Below are 22,720 nucleotides of genomic sequence, written 5' to 3'. Positions count from 1 at the left end.
CCTAATGGTGAGTATATGGACACACTGTATGTCCCACACAGTGTTAAAAAAATGGTATATTTTACATATAAATATGGGCTTTAAAATTAGGCCTGCATCCATACATGGCAGTGGTGAGCCAGAGCAGGAAAGCAGTAATTTCCTTTAGATGGGGGTGTGTACTCAATTTTTTTTTGCCATAGTCCCCAACACTCCCCATTGCCTCTGCCCAGCCCACTTCCCCGGCAGTTCTCTGGCCCGCAAGGCGAGGTGAGTTTTCTACTGGTCTGAAACGAACACCAGGAGCACTCTCGAGGGCACACCACAGATGCCCAATACTTGTACTTTTCTATCTCTTCTCAATGGTCCTTGTAAACTGCACCTAACAAAGGGAGTCTGACAGACCTCTTGATATGTCCTTTTGTACCAAATTGAAGCCTTTTAATCATGCGGGAGGTGCCACACCCGGATCTCTAAACAAATATCCCCTGTGAGGCCTCCTGACACCAGCCTTTCCCCTCTCAGGGGTCTGATTATGTTCCCACTGGGGTCTGATTGTTTCTCACAGGCATCTAGGTGCTGCTCGTCACCAGCTCTGAGAATTTCTGCCTTCACTCTGAACCACCTTTAATTATGATCCCAGGCTTCGTTTAGTAATCAAGAGGCTTCTAGCAGAGCACCCAAGGTCCTCTGATTCTAAATCAATATCAAGGATATTTTCTCAGTGGTTCCACAAGTAAATAGTAGGCTCTCCTCCCCCACTCCATCCTCTTCATTTGGGCCTTTAGATAACCTAATGTGATATGCTCTGTCTGAAAGTCAGCGTCATTTCCAAGTGCCTTAAACTATCTGGAGTTAAAGTTTCCTCCAGGGGCCTTCTCCCAGCACCTGCCCCCTCGGAGTTTCACACCCGAGGCAACTAGCCAAATATTGATCAGGAGTCAAAGAGACAGCACTACTCAAACAAAGCAATTCGGTGCAGATTCACTATTTCACAGTGCCTGTTAACACAGACGAAACTGCCGCTTCCTGGGTGGGAGGTGTTGCGACATCATATGCCGCACAGAGGCGGTGTCAGAGGGAACAGCTTGGCTTAAGCCAGCAGAGGACCGTGGGGGAGATGCCTCTTCCTCGGGGACTGCCTGGCCCTGGCGGGGAGAAAGATCAGGAGGTGTCTCCTCTTAAAAGCAGGAGGGAACCAGTCAGGAGGAACAGAGCCCAAGCCTTGCCTTAGACTGCTTCAATGCCTGTCATTTCTTTACCACCTTCAAATATGGAATCCTTTAGGGGAAATTTCCAGAGACATGGCCCCAGGGAGTGATTCTGTTTTTGAAGGGCTGTATCAAAGAGGTCTAGGTAAACACAGAATCCTCCTCGGCAGCCCTCATAGGACGTCAAACCTGGAATCTTGGTGCCTGGGGTGTTGCCTCCCCCATCCCTGCCCAAGAGCTCAAGACGGGCAAACCACATGGAGGAAGGAACTGGGAAGGACGGAGTCAAAGCAGGACCCCAGCTCCAGTGTAATGTGCATTTCTGTCTGCATCGTTTCTAGCTAGAGCTGCGGCTGCCACGCCCATGCCCTGGGCCTGGCTCTGTGCATTCATCTGGGATCATCCCCCGCACACAATGCGTAACTGAATCCAAGAGCTGGGCTCCATTCTCCCCATGAAAGATGAGGACACCGGGCTTCAGAGACACTAAGTTACTGGGCTGGGCCAAGGAACCAGAGTGAGAAGAGAATGGACAACTGAAACCCAACTGCCTGAATCTGAACCAGAGTTGGCAGGGGACATCATGGAGCAGTCATGTATGTACTTGCCCCATACCCGTCCCATAACTGTTTTCCTATCTTCAAGATGCTAATAAAGATGTCAGGAGCATTACTCCAAGAGCTTAAAAGGGGAAAGCTGTCCCAGCAGGTAAAAAAACTTCCTTCCCGTTTTAACTTGAGTGTCCTTAGGAGATCTGGATAGAATTCACCGAAGTCTGTGAACTTAGGTAGCAAAAAAGTCCACTTTTATTTTCACTAATCTCTAACTAAAATGTAGCATTTCCTTACATTTTAAATGTTGGCAACAAACTACAGTAGTGTTACAAGACTTGTGTGATAATCACCAAAAGAAATCACAAAGCTATTCCTGTCAGATTACAGTGATTACCAATACAGGTGACCCTTGAACAACACAGGTTTGAACCGCATGGGTCAATTTATAAGTGAATTTCCACCCCTGAGACAGGGCAACCAACTCCTCCTCTTCTTTCTCCTCCTCAGTCTACTCAACATGAAGATGACAAGGATGAAGACCTTTGTGATGATCCACTCGCACTTAATGAACGGTAAACACATTTTCTCTTCCTTATAATATTCTTAATAACATTTTCTTTCCTCTAGCTTACTTTATTGTGAGAATATAGCATATAATACATATTACATACAAAATATGTGTTACTCGACTGTGTATGTTACTGGTAAGGCTTTAGTATTAACTTTTCGGAGAGTTGAAATTTATACTGGATATTTGATTGTGGGGACACCCCAATCTCCACGGTGTTCAGGACTCAGTTGTATTTCAAAATTTCCTTCATGTTCATCATTATTTCAACATCATAATGATTTTTAGATCTGTGGCTGGATCTTGTAATTTAATGCCCTCATCAAGAAGCAGATAAATTAGTACAATTTTAAAGATACTTCGAAAATATCTGAGGATAATTGGCTTCCTCTGTAATCTATTATATTTTAAGCATCTAAAACCATCAATATGAGAAGATAAGCTAAAGGAGTCCATGGCACCAAAGTGGTTAAACCCATCCAGCACTAAGGAATATATAATTACATGCTTTTTAAGGAAAACGTTATAGTAGTTCTGTATAAAGGTTTAATAAGGAACCCTGACCTAAACTTGGGGAGTTGCTCAGAGAACTTACTGAGCATAGTTTGAACTGAAATCTGAACAATGAGTAGGTGTTTATAGAGGAAAGAGGAAAAAAGGAGGCTTGGGTATGTCAGAGAGAAAAAAAAACCAGTGTGTACAAAGGCCCTGTGATGAGAAAACTGGGAAGGAAACTAGTGTGGCTGGTGAGCAGGGAATGAGGAGGACAGTGGCCCAAGACTTAGTCTCAAAGCTAGGAAGCACTGGAGCTGGGGTTCATCCCAGGGTGGATCTGGCTGCCAAGGTCAGAATTTGCTGGCTAGCCCACCACCTTCTTCTGATGGTGCAGAGTTGTCCCCAGATTCTCCTAAGTGCTAGGACAATTGCTTTCAAGTTTTAAATCCATGGTGTCTCCACTGATGCCACCTGTTACCTGCGGACTTTTCTTCTACACTATAATACAATGACATCTCCCTTTCCATGAACAAATCCTGAATTACAATTCAGTTTCTCAGCAAGCAAATGAGTATTAGATGCTCTGTGTTGCAATTAACATGGAAGAAAGCAAATTTGAAAACTTGTTCTTATCCTGTTGGCTGTCTCTGCTGTGCATGTAACAGAGCTACATGCTCAGAAAACAGAAACAGGCAGTATCTGGGAAAGCAGAGGCAGAAATTCAATTCTCCAGTTCAGGCATTGGTTTCGACTTCCTACATTATGTTCTCACTGACCTCTCGTACCTCCTTGGATTCTTTTTTCTACATGATATCCCTCTTCCTCTGAGAGCTAAAGGCCAAGGGAGGTGTCCATGTCCTGTGCAGGAAAAGCATTGTTCAGCTCAGTGCTAAGGGAGGTGACAAAGTTCAGGATGATGCATCTTCCCAGCCTCACTTGATAACAGCTGCGTGCATCTTGGACGCTGGGTGAAGGCTGGATCCCATGTACCCTGGGGTCCTTCCCTCCCTTTCAACTTCATGATGCTGTGATTTCCTACTAAGAGAGCAAAGTGGACCTATCCCATTTTAACTAAGCACAGCATCCTTCCCACATGGTGCTTCTGACCTTCCACCTTCTCCCCACGTCTTGCCCTAGCCCTAGTGAAGGGCTCCAACTGAGGGTCTGAACCACAGACCCGGCTGCGGAGCTAGCATGGTAAATGCCCAGTGTCCTTCCTTTATAACGATGTTTTTCTCCTGTTTCCCACTGCTGAGATAATCTTGTAGTTCCCTTTACTATGAATGGCTGGGTCACCTAAAATAGAGCTCTAAAAGTGCCCTTAGCAACGCAAGACTGGTATCCAAACACCATCCAAGATCTAAGATCCCATGAGCCGTTTTTATTAGTGATTCCAACAGCCATGTCAGGAAATCAACCAGTGACCCATACAGATGGCGTTAGCTGGGATTTTATGGAAATAATTGATTCTAGATTATTATGCAAATGGTTAAGATGCCCTCATTTGTTTTCCATCTGAGCCTTAAAATAATTTCTCTTGGAAACAGGTAATCTGTTCGGCTTGGTACCTACTATGCTTAAAAGTAGTGTCCTGGCTCATGCACGGCATTCACCTGTTAACTCTGGATCTCCACTACTTCCTGGCCACTTGCTACTCTTACTTGCTCTCTGTTCTGGCTGAGTGTGGGTGGAGTGGTAGGATGAACTCCAATGTTTGGATTCTAACCTCATTTCAATCCCCAGATGTGGTATCTGAACCAACTGGTCATTTGGTAAGGATGGTCCTATCTGGTATGGTTTCAGGGTCTCCCACACCTGGGTACTGCCCTCAGGCCAAGACTTGGTCAAAGGGACCCAAGAAGGAACCAGGGAGCCTGTCGGTTGCATGGAGAGACCAGGCTATGGGCAGGCACTGCCCGAGAGTGGGCCCCAGTGGAATCATCGATTCAGCACATGGCAGGGACTGAGCCACCTGAGTCTCTTGGCTGCCCCTGGCAAATGGGTCCATACGCTCTGAAGAGCTTGGGCTTCGCAGCTGGTGGCTGAAAACCAAGTTTTAAAGAGTCAGCACACTCCTCACCGAGAAGGCTCTTCTCTTCTGGCAAGCCTTTCCTGGTGCCAGCCTGGAAGGAAAGAATTGCATAGCTCTGTGCACTTGATAATACCTGACAGCATTTAGTCTCAGACATATAGGCAGTGCCTTCTCAGCACAGGCAGAGATTTGAAATGTGACAGCCAAGATACTCATTTCGGTCCAAGCCAGTGCTTAGGAATCGCAAAACCAGTCAAGAGAGCTGCCCAGGAGTGAAGCCAGCAACCGTAACGACCACTGGCTGTGCTGAGAAGGAATAAGAAAAGCCTGACTCAAGAGGACACCACGCGGGGCTCCTGCTTCTGGGTCTTAACAGTTGTTCTTTGATTTTCAGGCTTCAGGGGCAGGAAGATGAGACTGTTTTTTATGCCCTAGGAAAGCAAGGATTCTGTCCATATTCCTGGACAGATACCTGAGGAAAAACAGCTTCAACCAACCCGTGTTTGTTTGAGGAATAATGAGTGGGATGAATGGGGAAGATAAATAGTCTGCCTCCCAGCTAGATACCTCCTATGGCTCCAACGAGAGGCACACCAATGTCTCACAGCCTCATGTTTCATAGGCTGTAAATGCTAGTTAGTGAAAAAGGGGAAGTGTGCTGCTCTGGGAGTAAGGAAGCTGTTGGCCTTTATTAATTTCCAGATTGCTGTTCGGAAGCACCATGGTGCCCACACAAGTAAACCCCATGTCAGAGAAGATTTTTCTAGTGAGCAAAGAAAAGCAGAAGACAGAGGAGGGTTGCTAAGTTGAAGATCAAATTCTGTCTACCTGCCTAGAGATGGAGAGGATTAAGTAATTAGGTAATATTTATAAAGTGTGAAAATGCTAGATGGCCCCTGGAGTCTGCTACCAATATCAGCTCAACCGCTCCCAAGCCATAACAGCCGATTCTGCCTGAGAACATCCTGACACCAGTGCCTGACACTTTAAGTGGCTCCATTCTCCGCTTTTAGGCTGTTCCTTGAGGCAGACAGAAAAGCCCTCGCTCCATGTTTTGTTGAAAGGTATGCTTCCATCCAAGGCGGCTTTTGGTCAGAGTAAAAAGGTGGCTTCCCCAATCCCAGGAGCCTCTCTGATTTCAGGAAGTAGCACTGGCAGGACATCCTGCTTCAGATGCCTGGCAATGCTCCCCAATAGGAGCACCCAGCCTGGGCTACATCATACATGTCCCAATTGTGCCAACTCTTTTGGTAAGAATTTTTTATTCCTGGCCACCTGGTATGTATACGTTAGCTTAATCCATCCATGCATCCCTCCATCCATGGATCCATCCATCCATCCCTCCATCTTCCCATCCATCCATGGATCCATGCATCCACCCATCCACCCACCCAACAACATATCCAATCCAGTATTTACTGAGGAGTCAATAGTGACCATAATAAAAACAGAGAAAAGGAAAACAGTCTCAACCCTCATGGAGCTTATGGGGTAGTGAGAGAGCTGGATATTAGGGAAAAAAATCACATATCACATAATCAGATGTAAAAATCCAACTGTGGTAAGTACTATAAGGAAAGGTACTGGTGCCCTAAAACAAGTGGCTGGAGCAAGGCAGTCAGGAAACTTCCTTGGGGAAGGGACCCTTGAGCTGTGTTATGAAGGCTGAGAAGGGGTCAGTTAGGTGCTGAGGAGGGTTCAGTTAGGTACTGAGGTGGGACAAGGGCCTTCTAGGTAGAGGGAACAGAATGGCTGCTGGACTGAAGTGTAGGATGCCAAGGGAAGGAAAGTACAAGATGGGGCTGGGGAGGGGGACAGGACTTGGTGTGTGGACCACCTTAAGGATTATACATTTCATTAGAAAGGTTTCAACAAATTCAAATAGCCTGGCTTCACATGTCTAACAGGAAGAGGGCATGGCACCCTTATTCCAAAATTCTCCAATGATCATGTCACATATAACAGGTTGTCCTGGGCATACAAAGAAGCTACTGCTGACCTACAGATAAGAAGATACAATTATTTGCAGAGTAATTTCCATGTCCAAGATCCCGCACTATCAGTCTCATTTAAAAGGCCACTGGCTGAGGAAGAAAGTGTGTGATTATTATATTTTATTACTATTATTTTTTGAGACAGGGTCTCACTGTGTCACCCAGGCTGGAGTGCAGCGGGCATGATCATGGCTCACTACAGCCTCAAACCCCCTGGGCTCAAGTGATCTTTCTGCCTTAGCCTCTTGAGTAGCTTAGGGACTACAGGTGTGTGCTACCAAGCCCAGCTAAAAAAAAAATTAAAAAAAAAATTTTTTTTTTTCTTGGTAGAGGTGGGGTCTCACTGTTGCCCAAGCTGGTCAGGAACTGCTGGTCTCAAGTGATCCTCCCACCTTGGCCTCCCAAAGTGTTGGGATTACAGGCGTGAGCCACTGGACTCTGCCTTATTATCTCTATTTTAGAGGCAAGGAAATAGAAGCTTAGATATTAGCTTGAACAAGGTCACAAAGGAGTGAATGATTTCTAGGATTTGAGTCTAGGTTTGCTTGAATCCCAAGTCTGTATTCTAACACTGCCTTATCCTGTCTTATTATTTATTCATTCATTCACTTAGCAATGACCGTGCACCTACTATGTGCCAGGTACCGTGTTAGGCCCTTCTGATCCAAGGATGCACAAGATCTTTTGCCTATATGGCCCCACGGTGCAGATCAAGCGGGTGCAGGACTCTCAGGACTAACCCTGTGACCAGTAACCTATGCGCTGAGCACCCAAGATAACCTGACAAAATAGATAAAAGCCAAGCAGATAAAGACTGAGCCCAGTGATTACTTTCAGGAAAGTAAGAGCACCCGATTCCCACAAGTATGTTTCGTTTTAAAGCTCCTTCATTCAAGGAAGGAGTAATAAGCTGTGTTGTTCAAGTCACCTGACGACATCGAGAACACAGAGGCACCACTTGCAGGTTCTTATGGAAGATGGCGGTCCCTTGGACGATGGAAAGAACACTGTGTGTGGACATAAGAGGATCTTGGTTCACATCTGAGGTCTACCACTTCCTGGCGGAGAGGCTTTGAATGATTCACTTACCCTCTCTGAACGTTAGACCCCTCACTTGTTAAAGAGAAACAATACTACTCCATTTCTCTCTTTGCTCACCCTACCCATCCCTCTATCCAAACTGTTAGTAAATCCCCAAAGTTCTCCTCCAAAGTCCATCCCTAATGATCACTTATACCTTTACTATGATCATCCTCACCCCAACCTGCGATATTTCTATCAGTCTCTTGCAGGTCCTGCAGACTCCAATGCAAGTCCTCTGCAAGCATTCTTCACACAACAGCCAGAGTGATAAGTTTATAGACTGTTGTGATTATTCCAGAGTCCTGTTTAAAACCCTGCAGAGGCTTCCCATTGCTGTAAGATCTTAACTCCTAACAATCTTAACTCTACCAAAAGAAGTCTTTGTCAGAGTTGCTCTTGCATACTTCTCCAGCCTCTTCTCTCTGATCTTGCTTCCCCTTTGTTTACTTTGTTCTGGGTTGGACCCCATGCTTCAAGGTCCTTGCAAATGACCTGCTTCTCCAGATCTCTACAGGGCTGGCTCCCTGTCCTCACCTGCCTTATCGCAAGACGGGCTCCTCCCCACGACCTCACCACACTCCACCACTCTTAGCACACGACTTGATTTGATTCCCTTTGGGACAACATTGAAGCCTATCATCAGTGGACGTGTTTATTTATTTCTCCCTTCTAGAATGCACACTCCACGATGAGGGACCATCCCTTGTTCAACTTTACTTCTAGTGCCTAGAACTTGTTTATAGTAGATGGTCAATAAATATTTAATGGATGAAAAGCGAATCCTGGCAGCGGTTGTTTTGAGGATTAAATAAAACAACTATGAATAGAAAACGATAGCACAGCATCTGGCGCACAAAAGCCTCTTCCCAGACTTCCTTTTTCTTTTATTTTTAAGAGATGTAGGCTTACTATGTTGCCCAGGCTGGCCTCAAACTCCTGGGCTCAAGCGATCCGCTTGCCTCCACCTCCCAAGAAGCTGGGACTACTGGCGTGTGCCACAGCACCCGGCTCTCTTGCTAGCCTTTCTAACCACAGGTGTTTCAGGCACCACTCTTAGAGTCAAGAAGCTTTTCAAAGCTGGACAAAAATGTCTGACATATGAAAAGACATTTACTGGCTATAACAATTGAAACAAAATATTTAATGCTACATTAAAAGTCTATAAAATATCAACATTATGTCAACCAATCAAACGCAACTTAACACCAACTCATATATTTACATAAACTTAAGAGTAATTATGAAATGTCTGAGCATTTAAAAACGTTGGATATAACATGGCAGGACCTTCAAAATATGAGAGTCTAGGATGTTCCAAGGGTCTTGAAACAGACCTGCTTTTTTTTGTCTTCTTTCTTAAACACTCAAGGTTAAAAAAGAATGACAATTGAAAATTATTTTTTAAAGAAGGGGGTTAAAAACTCTCCACAGGGGCTGCATGAAAACTGTGTTTTTCTTAACACTTTCCTATGCTAAAAGCTTCTGGCTGTAACAAGATAACTTTCTGGAAGAGTTTCTGGGAGGGCAGCTGCCTGCAAAGGCATTAAGTGTTCATATCAGAGCTTCTTTTAATAAGATAAGTAATTCAAGCTCATTAATCTGGTGAGTAGAAATGATTAAACTGAAAATAGAACAACATTAATATTTTCTCCCAAAATAGCAGAAAACCATGATTTCAATGTCAAACTCTTTTTTAAAGCAATCATGGATTTACTTCTTTGTTTGCTAATTTGGATAGAAAATGTGACCCTCTTTCTCAATGTACTGATTTTAAATAGGCTAGTTACTCAGGCTTCCTTGCACAGTGGTATATGTCCTTTAAAACTGCTTTTAACCAAAACAGGAAGCAATGTTTGCATTGAAAACATAGCTAAAAAAGAGATCCCTCCATCAGCACAGGCAAAAAAACATTCACCAAAAAACCACGACATTGGCTTAGGAGCCCAGAGGGTATGCACGCAGTCCGGTGTCCTCTCCATTTCCTTTGCTTTTATTACATTATACAGTGTCATTTTAATTAAGCCATCAAATCAAATTATCAGATCAAGTGGTTTTGACTCCACTGTGGTTTGAACAGGTTTGGTTAAATTAATAAACCATATGTTTCATGTTGTTGGAAGGAAAGTTATTTTTCTCTGTTCACTGTTCCAAAAGTCTTCACAATAGACAGTATTCAGCACTTAATCACTGAACGCTCTCCCATGTGCCCAGGATGTGTTGCAGAATAACTGAAATGACAGCCCATTAAATCCTAAAGTCTGTCCAAGTTATTTACTGACAAAGGGCAGAGTGGCAAATCGGATGTCCCTTGAACAATCCACTGAGCCTAAACATTGTTTCCATTTACTGGAACGAAAGCTTTATTATTTTTTATGGACGACATCCATATAGAAGTCTTTCTTCAGCAACAATACAATATTAAGATGACTTTTCCCCCATTCCTTTCTTAAGGGGCCCTGCCTCTTGTGCTTGGCACTGAAAGGCTGGATTCTGTATTCTCTATTCCAGGATGTCCAATCATCCTGACAAAATGAGTGCATGAACACAGGCCCCCACCACTGGCTGCCTCAAGTTCAAAATCATAGCCAGCGGAACAGGGGAGGAGGGGAGCTATATTCAGTCAATTGAGGCTCTGGTTACCCCTCTGATGTGAAAGGTGACTGGGTGTTAAAGTGAATTGGTAAGTGGGCGGTTACCAAGTTAATGAATCTCTGGTTGGTCCTAGGGTCTTTCAGTGGAATGGAAACACAGATCCAACACATTCACAGTATCTTGAAGACAGAAAATATGTATCTTACAACAAGTCTATGATTAACCAGTTTAGGTTTCTCCAACTCAGTTTAAGCTACTCCCTAAAGTGGGGGTTAGTAAACTACAGTCCCAAGGCCAACTCTGGTCTGCCATCTTTTTTTGTAAATAAAGGTTTACTGCGACATTTTCTACACTCATTTACATATCATCTGCAGGTGCCTTCCTGCTATACTGGTAGAATTGAGTACAGTAGGCACTTCCATCCACGGTTTCTGCATGCATGGGTTCAACCAACCACAGATCAAAAATATTTGGAAGGAAAAAAAAAACAATAAAAAACAGCAATATAACAATAAAAAACAGTACAAATAAAAACCAGTAGAGTATAACAACTATTTAAATGGCATTTACATTGCATTAATATTATAAGTACTCTAGAAATATTTTAAAGTATATTGGAGGATGTGTTTAGGTTATATGCAAATATAACACCATTTTATATAAGGGACTTGAGCATCCAAGGATATTGGTGTCCGTAGGGGTCCTGGAACCAATGTCCCACAAATACCCAGGATTCAACAGAGACCATATGGCCCACAAAGCCAAAAACATTTACTATCTGGCTCTTAACCAAAAAAGGTAAATGACTCCTGCCTTATGTAATTAATTTATTTTCCCTTCTTCTGTGACAATAGCCTGATAAATGCATAAAACATCATAGCTTTCCTGGGCATTGAAAGCTTCCAATAATTATCAGATAGAGAATACCAATCAGGTAGGCTTTGCTGCTTTTGAATTACCTGAAGATTACAGAATACCACTCCTTCTCTTTTTAAAACTTTTTTTCATAGAAGAGTAGAGGAAGGAAAAGGACTTGTTCCGTTCTTTGGCTCTTTCCTGCTTACATCTCTAAGGTCAATAATCTAAGTCTTCCAGGCTGTCTGATGATGTGTAGGGCATCTTTTGGCCTATAGTGCCGCTGAGTTACCTGAGTCTTGTTAGGGAAAAAAAAGGAGGAACATTTGGTCATGTGGGCTCTGGTTCCATGACATGTGCATTTAAAAACAAACAAGGAGATCATCAGTCATTAGGGAGATGGAAATCAGAACTATAAAGAGATACAACCTCATATTCACTAGGTTGGTGAAAATAAAAGAGATGCACAATAACAAGTGTTGGTGAGGGCATGGAGAAATTGAAACGCTCATACACTGTTGATGGGAATGTAAACTGATGCCACCACTTTGGAAAATAGTTTGATAGTTCCTCAAAACCGTAAACAGAAAGTTACCATATGACCCAACAATGCTATTCCTAGGTTTACATCTAAAAGACTTGAAAATGTATATTTACACAAAAACTTGGATACGGATGTTCACAAAAGCATTATTCATAACAGCCAACAGGGGGAAGAAACTCAATGTCCATTAATTGATAAATGGATAAACAAAATATGGCACCTCCACATATTATGTGCTATTACTTGGCTGTAACATAGAATTAAATTCTGATACATAACCCCCCAATACAGATGAACCTTGAAAGTACTATGCTAAGTGAAAAAAGTCATATATGATCCATTTACATAAAATGTCCAGAATAGACAAATTCATAGAGACAAAAGGTACGTTAGCGGTTGCCTAGCCCTGGAGGGAGGGAGATACAGAGCAGAAGAAGAGAAGGAGAATGGGAGTGGTTGCTACAGATGGAGTTTCTTTTTGGGGTGATGAAAATGTTCCAGAAATAAATGGTAGAAATGGTTGCATGACTTTGTGACTACAGTAAAAACTACTGATGTGTACACTTTAAAGAATGAATTTCATGGTATGTGAATTAAATCTCAATAAAACTGTTATTTAAAAAAATAGGGACACTATTCAGCAATAAGAAAAATAATGACCTACTGATACATGCCAAACATGGATAAATGTTAAAATCATTAACACCAAGTGAAAGACAAAACCAGACCTGAGGTTGCCTGGGGTTGAGGGCAGGAGAAATAATTGACTGCAAATGGGCAGGAAGGAACTTTCTGTGGTGATGAAAATGTTCTAAAACTGGACTGCAGTGATGGCTGTGCAAGTATAAATTTACTAAAATTATCAAATTATACATTTACCATAGCTGTATATTATGGTATGTAAATTATGCCTTTAAAAAATGCTGTAAAAATAGGAAAATTTCCTCAACTGCTGGCAGAAGTGTAAAGTGGTACATACAATCACTTTGGGGAGCCATTTGGCAGTCTCTAACCAAACCTGAAAATATGTGTACTCTAGGATGCTGCCATTTTACTCCTGGGTGTATGCCCAATAGAGATATGTCCACATATTCATTAAAAGGCAGGTTCAAGAATTTTCGTAATCACCCCGACTTGAAAATAATCTACATATTCATGTATACTGAAATGGATACACATATTCAGGTATAATCACACAATGGGATTTAGCAATACAGAAGAACAAACTACAAGTACAGGCATCAACAGAGAGGACGCTTAAAATCACTGTAGAACAACAGAAGCAGGACACCAAAGAGGACATACTGAATGATTCCATCTTTATGAAATTTATTGAACAGGCAAAGTGAATTTCTGGAAGAGGTTACCCTTGGGAACAGAGAGTGATTAGGAAGGGGAATGAGTGGTGAGTCATGAGATCCTAGATGGGAGTTTCTTGATCTGGGTGCTTGTTACTCAGGTGTGCTCAGGTTGTGGAAATTCATCAAGCTGTGCACATGTTACAGGTACTGCACTTTTCTGTATATGTAGCTCTCCAATAATATGTTAAACACACAAATAGGACTGCACCTAGATCCCGCTCTCTCTTTGGCTCTAAAAATATCAGAAAACATTTTAATACTCCCATGTCTTAAAGAGTCAGCGATGAGCACTATGATAATTCAAATAAACCTTGTAGAATGACGAATGAATCTGCCATATTTAAGGACGGTTCTGTCGTTGTGGTCAAATTCAGAGAAGGCCTGTTCAGTGGAAGATTCTGCCCACTTCGACAATTTAACACAATGGAAACCATTATCTTCCCTAGCTTTCTTGGATAATAAAGGCCATGCATTTTCTCTGTACAGCTGATATATCATATGCTCGGCCCATTTTTCAGGAAAGAGCTTATCTGTCACCATCTCAGCAGTTCTGAGCTACCAGATCGTGCACTCACTTGTGATATGAATTCCTCACCCCCACAATCCATGTCCTCTGCATATAACTCTCACAAAATCCCCAGGAGACCTGCTTTTCTCAGTCAAGTTCTCTTGGGAGAAAGCTTTCTAGTTGGGTTATTTTATTTTATTTTTTTAGCTAGGTTAAAAAAAAAAATTAGTTCATGTGAGGTTTTCCATGGTAGCCCAACCTAAGATATTTCACAGGTTTGTGGGCGTCTTAATTCTCCCATTGTTCCCAGAGAATGATGCCCTCGACAATCTATTGTCCCCAAATTACTTGAATCTCAAGCCTTTCTCAGGGAACCTGGTCTGACTCACTTCTCCTCACTAACCTCAAACAAAATCACACAGACAGGAAGGAAATGCTCACATTCTTAAACTCCCTCTCCTCTTCTTTTAGCTCCTTTTCAGAAACATGAGCCTAGAAAATGGGCTCATTATTATCATGAAAGTGCATGCCACTGCAGTTACCTGTGGAATAGAATCCCACTCCCCCTGTTCCTACAAAGTCCACATGCCAATAAACTGTTCCCTTTTGTGAGGGGTGGGGGCACTCTTGAAAGAAAACCTTTCTACATAACGTACCACACTAACAATAGCCCAGTCTACTTCCAGTGTTGACAAACGACACAAGCTCTCCCTTTATTGCCCAAGCTCATAATTTTGAAGAAGGAGAGCACTGGGTTGGGAAATACCCCTTTTCGCACCAAAATAAAATTCCTTCTTTTTCCTTCCTCCATTCCAAGTAATAGGGCTTTGATCAGCCTTGCTCCCAGCATTTCCGGAGCTCTGTCACACAATTATGTGTTACACCTGAGAGGTGTGAGGGTAGAATCAGACATTCTAATTTCCCGGGAGAGAAATTCATATTCATTTCACATGAGTACGTAGAGATGGAAAAGACTGAGATGCCTGAAAATGATAAACTTATGCATATCAGATATGGGGGTTAAACTGTTGAATAAAGGTTAAAAAAATTAGCAAGTGATTTCCAGTAGGGGGTGAGGCTGGCGTGGGAGTTCTTGCCTGGGGTGGATGGTAGTAAGACTGCTATATACTGGGGTGTTGGGAGCAATTCAAAGGTCCTGATGATATGGACAGGAGACAGAGAAATACTGGCCAGAAGAGGGCAGTTCCCCAGCAAAGGTCCCACACTCAAGCCTGGAGACCCTTGGCCCTAAGTGAAAACAGACATTCCTGTCTTCATGACCAAAAGTTGCCTTTTGGCCCACCATACCCCGCTATCCTGTACCCATATAAACCCCAGACCCCAGGCTCCAGAAGCAGACAAGGGGAATGAACAGAAGAGAGAAGAACAGCAGAATGGCATGGTAGGGAGAAGAGAAGGGGCATCTGAATGTCAAGGGACAATCAGAGAGGAGATTGGCCACTGAATGGCCAAACTCCATCATCTTCTCACTCAATACCCCTTCTAGCTCCTGATACATCCTGCTGAGAGCCACCTCCACCACTCAATAAAACCCCCACATTCATTCTTCAAGTCCATGTGTGACCTGATTCTTCCTGGACGCTGGACAAGGACCTGGGTACCAAGAGGTCATTGAGCTGGTTAACACTTAAGCTGTCCACAGACAGCAAGGCTGCAAGAGCCCGCTGTAACACATGCCCACTTGGGCTTCAGGAGTCACAGACAACAACCCTAGTGCCAGAGCCCCAAGGAACTTGCCCTGGCTCCTGTACCTGCCCGTCTGTGTGTTCCCCCTCCCATAAGGTGTCTGAGAAGCGAATGGTGACCGAACAGATGAGCCACGTTCCTGCTGCAAGTCCTTCAAAGGTGGCGGGGGGCATGTCCTTCAAGGGCGGGGGGAGAGGTCAGGGAACTCTCCCGTTTCACTGATATCTGAGCTCAGAGATAAACTCCTGATCAACAGGGAAACACGTAAAAAGTAAGACACTTTCAAAAAGCTTTCTCTAGACATTGCTATAAGTTTTGAAGCTACCAGGCAGAAATGCAGACAGAATTATCTATTATTGGTCAAAAGGGCAATTTCTATCATACCCATTTAACAGAAGTTATTCCCACACCTGCTCCTATTTTTCAGCTAGACAAGCTCCCTTTAGCAGAGAAACATATGCACTTAACACCAAGTCCCAATTCCTGCCTGGCTTTGAATTCCTTTTAATTTAAAGTAATTTTTGATAAGGAATCTTCCTCTGGGTAAGGCACTTAATCCAAATATACCTTTAGAGGCTTCTGTCCCCAGTGGGTTTTCTAAGAAGTCTGTCACGTCGTGGTTCCAGGCATCACGGACGGCGGACTTGGACACCACCCTGTCATGCAGACGCTGCTGTGGTCGAAAGTTATTTCTCAGATACTCCACCGACTTGACATGGTCTTGCTGCTCCGTGGTGAAGATGGAATAAAAAGCCTCAAGCTGAACGGAGAACCAGAGAGGGGAGGAAAAAACAAAACAAAACAAAACAAAACAAAACAAAACAAAACAAAAACCATCAATTAGAAAAGCGATTTGGTCCAAAGCAGGTGGAGGTGATAAGAGCACGAAACGGTAGGAAGTGCCCGATGCCAGGGTTGCTAAACCCAGCAGGACTTGGGTTGCATGCTGGAAACACTGCCAACAGGCTCATCTGGCTGTGGTTTCTGTCCTGCCAACTAACCAGGAAAACACTTCATTTGAGGGCTGTACCACACTCTGAGTTTGTGCCTCCCATGAGAGAGTCCCAGTCTTTCTGCAGTGCCCTGCTGGAAAGGCCTTCAGCATTCTAGGAAGAAGCATAGGGTCACAGTGATACTGTTATGTCCCGGAGCCAGACTGCCTGGGTATGAATACTAACTTCATCACCTACCCACTCTCTGACCTGAATAAGCTGCTTAACCTGAGCCACCATTTTTCCTCAATAAAATGGTGATCATCATAACAATATTTACCCAAAAGGATTTTTGTCAACATTAAGTGCTGACAAAATATTTAATCCAAGTACAGTGCTTAACCAGTTCCTAGCATATCGTAAGAGCTTCATAAATATTAGGGATTTAATTCTTGGCATCTTCCGACATACTAGTGATCAAGTTTGGCAAAGTCACCAAGTCACTAAATGTGTGACTTGCAAGTCAAACTGCCTAAGTTCAACATTTACCAGATGGGTAATCAGGGACAAACTGTTTAAGTTTTCTGTAACTCAAGTATCCACAACTGTAAAACACATAATAATACTTACCTTATAAAGTTGTTAGAAGTATTAAAATATATGTAAATTGCTTAGTACACAGTTAAGTCCTCAATTAAGGTTAGCTGCTATCATTATTATTAATATTATTAAGAAACATCACTTACAAGACTGCCAATCTAACTTTTATTGAAAGTAAAAGAAAAAAATCAGGGTGCCCAAATCCTATTTCTGTTATCAAAAGGGATTATTTGGGCCAGGTGTGGTGACTGATACCTATAGTTCCAACACTTTGGGAGGCTGAGGTGGAAGATCGCTTGAACCCAGGAGTTCAAGAGTAGCTGGCACAATGAGACCCTGCCTGTACAAAAAATACAAAAAACAGCTGGGCGTGGGGGTGCACGCCTGTAGTCACAGCTTCTTGGGAGGCTGAGGTGAGAGGGTTGCTTGAGGCTGGGAGTTGCAGGCTGCAATGCGCTATGATTGCCCCACTGCACTCCAGCCTGGGTGACAGAGTAACACCCTGTCTCAAAAACAGAAAAAACAAAAAAGGGATTTTTGTGTGTGTGTGTGGCCTTCAACACTGTGATCATCAAAAACAGTAATTGTGGCCAGGCCCGGTGGCTCATGCCTGAAATCCCAGCCCTTTGGGAGGCCAAGGTGGATGGATCACTTGAGGTCAGGAGTTCAAGACCAGCCTGGCCAACATGGTGAAACCCTGTCTCTACTAAAAATACAAAAATTGGCCAGGCATAATGGTGCACGCCTGTAATTCCAGCTACTCGGGAGGCTGAGGCACAAGAATTGCTTGAACCTGGGAGGTGGAGGCTGCAGTGAGCCGAGATCGTGCCACTGCACTCCAGCCTGGGTGATGGAATGAGACTCTGTCTCAAAAAAATAATAACATTTTTTTTAAAAAATAAAAAAGGTAATTCTATTACATATGAGGAATGGAACAGCGACTGAGTGACAGAGACTTGTCCTCAACAGGCCACAAAGTTATTCTTGTCACCGAAAAACAAAAACAAAAACAAAAAACTGTAATTTGAAATATGCAGCCACCAAAAATACTAATAGGAGAAGAAAATAGAATGAAGAGAAAAGCTGAATGAACTGTTTCTGGCCCATCTGGATCCTCCGGTGCCAAATAAGACTGCTTTCTGCAGGAGAAATGGCCCAATGGTGCTAGAAAGATGCTCTCCGTGCACTGAGTGACTGTCTAGGCTTCGGGGAACCAGAAGGCAGTTAACACTAATGTGGAAAATAAAAAAGGGAAATCGCTATCTGGGTTTCGGCAAATTCTAGGTGGTCATCCTGAAGCCTGGAACTAACCCCCACTATTTCTCAAGCAGCCTCAGAGAATGACACAGAAAATGACCTGCTTCCAAATAGTCTGCCCTCTCTTTGCATGAGAAAGCGAAGAATTGAGGTAGTGATATTAGCCATGCAAAAATCATTTAAGTATATGAATTCACCTATCATTCTACCTCCCCTCCAATTCCACAGCTTATGTAAAATGATAGTAAACCACAGAATTTTTTCTGTCTTTTACACAGAACCAGGACGGATTCACGATCAGCCTAAAAGCCAAAGCAGCCTATGACTCTTGTATTACTTCAATTCTCTGTGAGTGACTTTACCTTCTCATAAAAACTCATAGTGTCTCTAGGTAGAATCTGCCTGCCTTCCCATTCTTTCTGCTATTCCTTCTTTATTTACAGCAAAGGAAAGGCAAGACATGCCAGAAAAATTAGGAAAAGTGGATTGATTACTTTGTCCAAATGTGAGTCACTCAAATGAAGACAACTGAAGATGCTGAAAAATCACCTCCACCTCGTGACATGAACTCTCTTGATAGGACTACCAAAGTCAGAACTGAATGCATCAAATGTGAGAGCAGGTTTCTGATTTTCTCAGAGAAAATAACTTCTTAAAATTATATGAGAAGTATTAACAAAGACCCTCTGGAGACAGCCCAGAAAAAGACCAATCGAAATGATTAAGAAGATGGAGAATAAATCCTGTGAGGAAAGGTTAAAGGAAGTGGAATTGTTTAGCCTGAAGAAAAGGTAAGGAGTAATTTCATAAAGCCCCTCATATGTGGAAGAAGCTGACCAGCTCTTCTCCGTGTCCAGAGAAGACCAAATAAAAGGAAATTGGCTTAAATTAAAGGCTTAGAGATGTGAGTTTAATAGAGAGAGACATTCCTTAACTTTCAGGATGACTTTTTAGAGAAACGGACTGGGCTGCCATACATCGTGAATTAGACCGGAAATTTTCCGGAAGAGACAGCCATCTGTCCCAAAATAGTTTAATCTCTGAGATGCCAGAAAAGAATGGCCTGGAAAACTGTCTCAGCAATATGACTCTGAAGTTTGTTTATTCTCCAGAATACTTGCTTCTTTCATAGCCAGCATTAAATTCTCCTAAAAAGTTTATTTCTGAAGCCTCAGGAAAGAACAAGTCACATAACTGTAAAAATGAGGCAGGTTCTGAATTTAACACAAAAATGCTTTCACTTAAATTGCTCTTACAGCTTAATGACATGCTATGGTTTAAAAGCATGGCGGCTTCCTTGTTATTAACTTAACTTGCCCCAAGATTTTGAAGAAAGGATGTGATGGTTCTGGGAGTGAACTGATGACCTGAACGATATTATATTGTCAACCGGATCACAGTTGCTCTTGACAGTCATACAAAAGAGGGAAAGGAGCACAAGCTTAGCATACTCATCAAATGTCCTTCCGTGGGTTGGCGGCATTCACTAAAACCCTGTCATTTTTCTAAGTTAAATGAAATTCACCAGTGGCCTGTCTCTCTGGTAACTGGCATGCTTGGCCAATGAGTTAAAAACCTCCAGGAGTCTTGGATTGGTGAGAGGAGTCTACATTTCTCACTTTGGAAAGTGGGCTGTGATGAAATCTACCGATACATCATTACACGGCAACTTCAGTCTGTCTCTGGATCCCAACCCTTGCCTTGGACCTCCACTTTGTTTGATTCCAAAAGGTGCCATAAGCCCACCATGAGAAAGTGTCCCCTAGAGTTGTGCAACATGGAAGTCATGCTGGAGCCATAGAACAAACCATACAGACAAAGTTGTGTCTTTCTGGGCCTTTGACTGGTCCATATGTTTGGTGCGTAATCTGTTCTACTTTTCTAGATCTGGTTAACAGCGAAACAGTGATCCTTGAAAAATATATATGAGATCACGTCATGCCTCTGTTCAATACTTTTTAACAGCCTCCCATCCTTAATGGTGGGGCCCTTTTAATCCGGCCTATGCCTAATTCTCCAAATTCAAAACCCTTACCCCTGCTACCTGGGTACAAAATCCTGTTTTTTAAACCCTACTTGCTAAATGTGTGACCTTGGTCAAATTATTTAATCTTTCTGTGCCTCAGTGTCTTTATTTGTACAATGGAGGTAACAGCACTACCTCCTTCTTGTGGTTTTTGTAACTATTCAATGAGTTGTGATATATAAAGTATTTGGAATAATTCCTGGCACACAGCAGGTACTTGGTAAGTACTATCACTACTGTAATTATTATTTTATGAGGACTGTGGTAACTACAATTGTAGTCTAAGCTTATGACAACTGTAAAATACTATCAACCTTCCCTTCCTTATCCCCCTTGTATTTATCAAACCTACTACATGCCAGGTACTTCTTTAAGTACTTTATAGACATTATTTTGGTTTCCAACTTCTTTTTAGCTTAAAGTAACGACATTAGAGTAGCATTACAAGAACACTCTTATATCATGAACACTAGCAGGCAATATTTACTGGGTGCTTATTACACGCAAGGCATTGTGCTGAGACTGGTATGTGCTTTCTCTTACTTAATCCACAGAAATCCCATGAGGCTGCTGGTAATATTATGATTAATAGCAGTATTAGTATTAATGTTACTGACTAGTAAGGAAATTGGGCTTAGAGGCATTGAGTAACTTGCCCAAGATCACCGATATGGTTTGGATCTGTGTCCCCACCTAAATCTCATGTGGAATTGTAATCCTCAGTGCTGGAGGAGGGGCCTGGCGGGAGGTGATTGGATCATGGGAGCGGAATTCCCCCTTGCTGTTCCCATGACAGTGAGTGAGTTCTCACAAGATCTGGTTGTTTAAAAGTGTGTAGCGCCTCCCCTTTCTCTCTGTTCTTCCTTCTCTAGCCATGTAACGCATGCCTGCTTCCCGTCTGCCACAACTGTAAGTTTCCTGAGGCCTTCCCAGTCATGACTCCTGTACGGCCAATTAAACCTCTTTTCTAATACATTACCCAGTCTCAGGTAGTTCTTTACAGCAATGTGAAAATGGACTAATGCAGGCACAGGAACCAAGAGGTGAAGTGAGGCTTAGCATAGCAGGTCTGTTTGACTCTATTTTGTATGCTCTCAGCTACTTCATGCCACAGGCATAAGAGGCCTTAACATTATCCACTGAAAGAGTCACACTGCAGTGGAGAAATGGATGCAGTTTTAGAAGTCCTGAAACAATTCCCTTTAGCTAACCCCAGGGCCATTCCACACAGGGCACCCTGCATCAGCAACATAAATCTATCTATCTTCACCCTTCTGCACTCTGAATAGAAACTGCCAATGGCCCAACACAGAAAGACCTGGGAGGCATGAACAAGATAGCAGGCCCCAGGAGAAAATCCTGTCCACCTCCCAAAGCCCTCACTATTCTTGGCTGATCCTGCCACAGCAGGGTAATAAACACACTTGGAATTATCTTGACTTTAATACAACTAATGAAGTCTTTATCATTTAGTAAAAATAAATGAAAGTTTTCATTTCTATAATATTAAATTGACTCTTAAACTTTTGAAGTGAATGTGTGAAACATTTCTTTCTTTTATCCCTGCTTGGGGATTTGTAATTGCAGTTTAACTGGTGCCATTTCAAGAACAATTTTAACCTTGAATTGCAAAGGTGTTGGCTGGAAGTGTATATAAATCATTTCAACTTAGTTTTTATTATAAAAGTATTACAGAGAATAATTAGTTTTTAATCTGTCGGTTCGAATCAAAGGCAAGTTGAAATCTATTCATGCCATTCGTGTGTAGCAAGAGCTCCTGTCCACAAGACTTGGGCAGGGCATCATTGTGGATGAAAGGGAGAAATGAGAGAAAACCAAAAGTAATATAATTATGAGCCATTAAAAGGCTGATTGCACAACAGTTTAAGGGATGGGCATATAATGGCAATTAAACAAAACCAGAATCCATTATTAGCACAGTAAGGAAACCAAGGATACTAACTAGGAACTGGAAAAATCTCACCTAAAGTCATGGAGATTATTTTAGCTTCACCATACATTTGAGGTATGACAGGGCAGGTCCTATTTGTTGTCTCATTATTAAACAAGACAATGATAATGGAATATTAAATTCCCAGTAGCCTGGAGCATCCAAAATTTTACTTACTGAACCACAGCTGCAAACATAAAATCTAAGAACAGCTAGCTAAATGCAGGGCCATGCCCCTCCTGTGGCTACAGTCAGTTTTGCATGAAGGTGATTATAGAAAGGGCTTTATAGAAAGAAAAGGACTTAACCATAATTAACAAAGAAAGCCATCTCTCTTGGATTAATGATGGCATCTTCACCCCATCATTTAAAAACCTCCTTCATTCACATGCACTGCACGTCATGTGTTGAAATAGAAATGTTCTGAATTAAGTGACTCACCAGTTGTCGTGGCCGTGAGATAAACCTTAC

General features: G+C 42.6%; 1 protein-coding gene across 2 annotated transcripts in view; it reads right to left on the bottom strand.

The window, feature by feature from the left end:
* Window positions 1-22,720, bottom strand: part of PTPRG (protein tyrosine phosphatase receptor type G) — a 745,340-nt gene that overhangs the window by 112,176 nt on the left and 610,444 nt on the right. For both annotated transcript variants that reach the window (XM_015130516.3, XM_002802749.4), the window contains exon 8: window positions 16,051-16,243. In XM_015130516.3, the coding sequence (XP_014986002.3) occupies window positions 16,051-16,243 (193 nt within the window). The remainder of the gene's footprint in view (window positions 1-16,050; window positions 16,244-22,720) is intronic.

Source organism: Macaca mulatta, chromosome 2 (assembly GCF_049350105.2).
Source record: "Macaca mulatta isolate MMU2019108-1 chromosome 2, T2T-MMU8v2.0, whole genome shotgun sequence".
Classification (NCBI taxonomy): domain Eukaryota; kingdom Metazoa; phylum Chordata; class Mammalia; order Primates; family Cercopithecidae; genus Macaca; species Macaca mulatta.
This window is presented reverse-complemented; position numbering and strand designations above follow the sequence as displayed.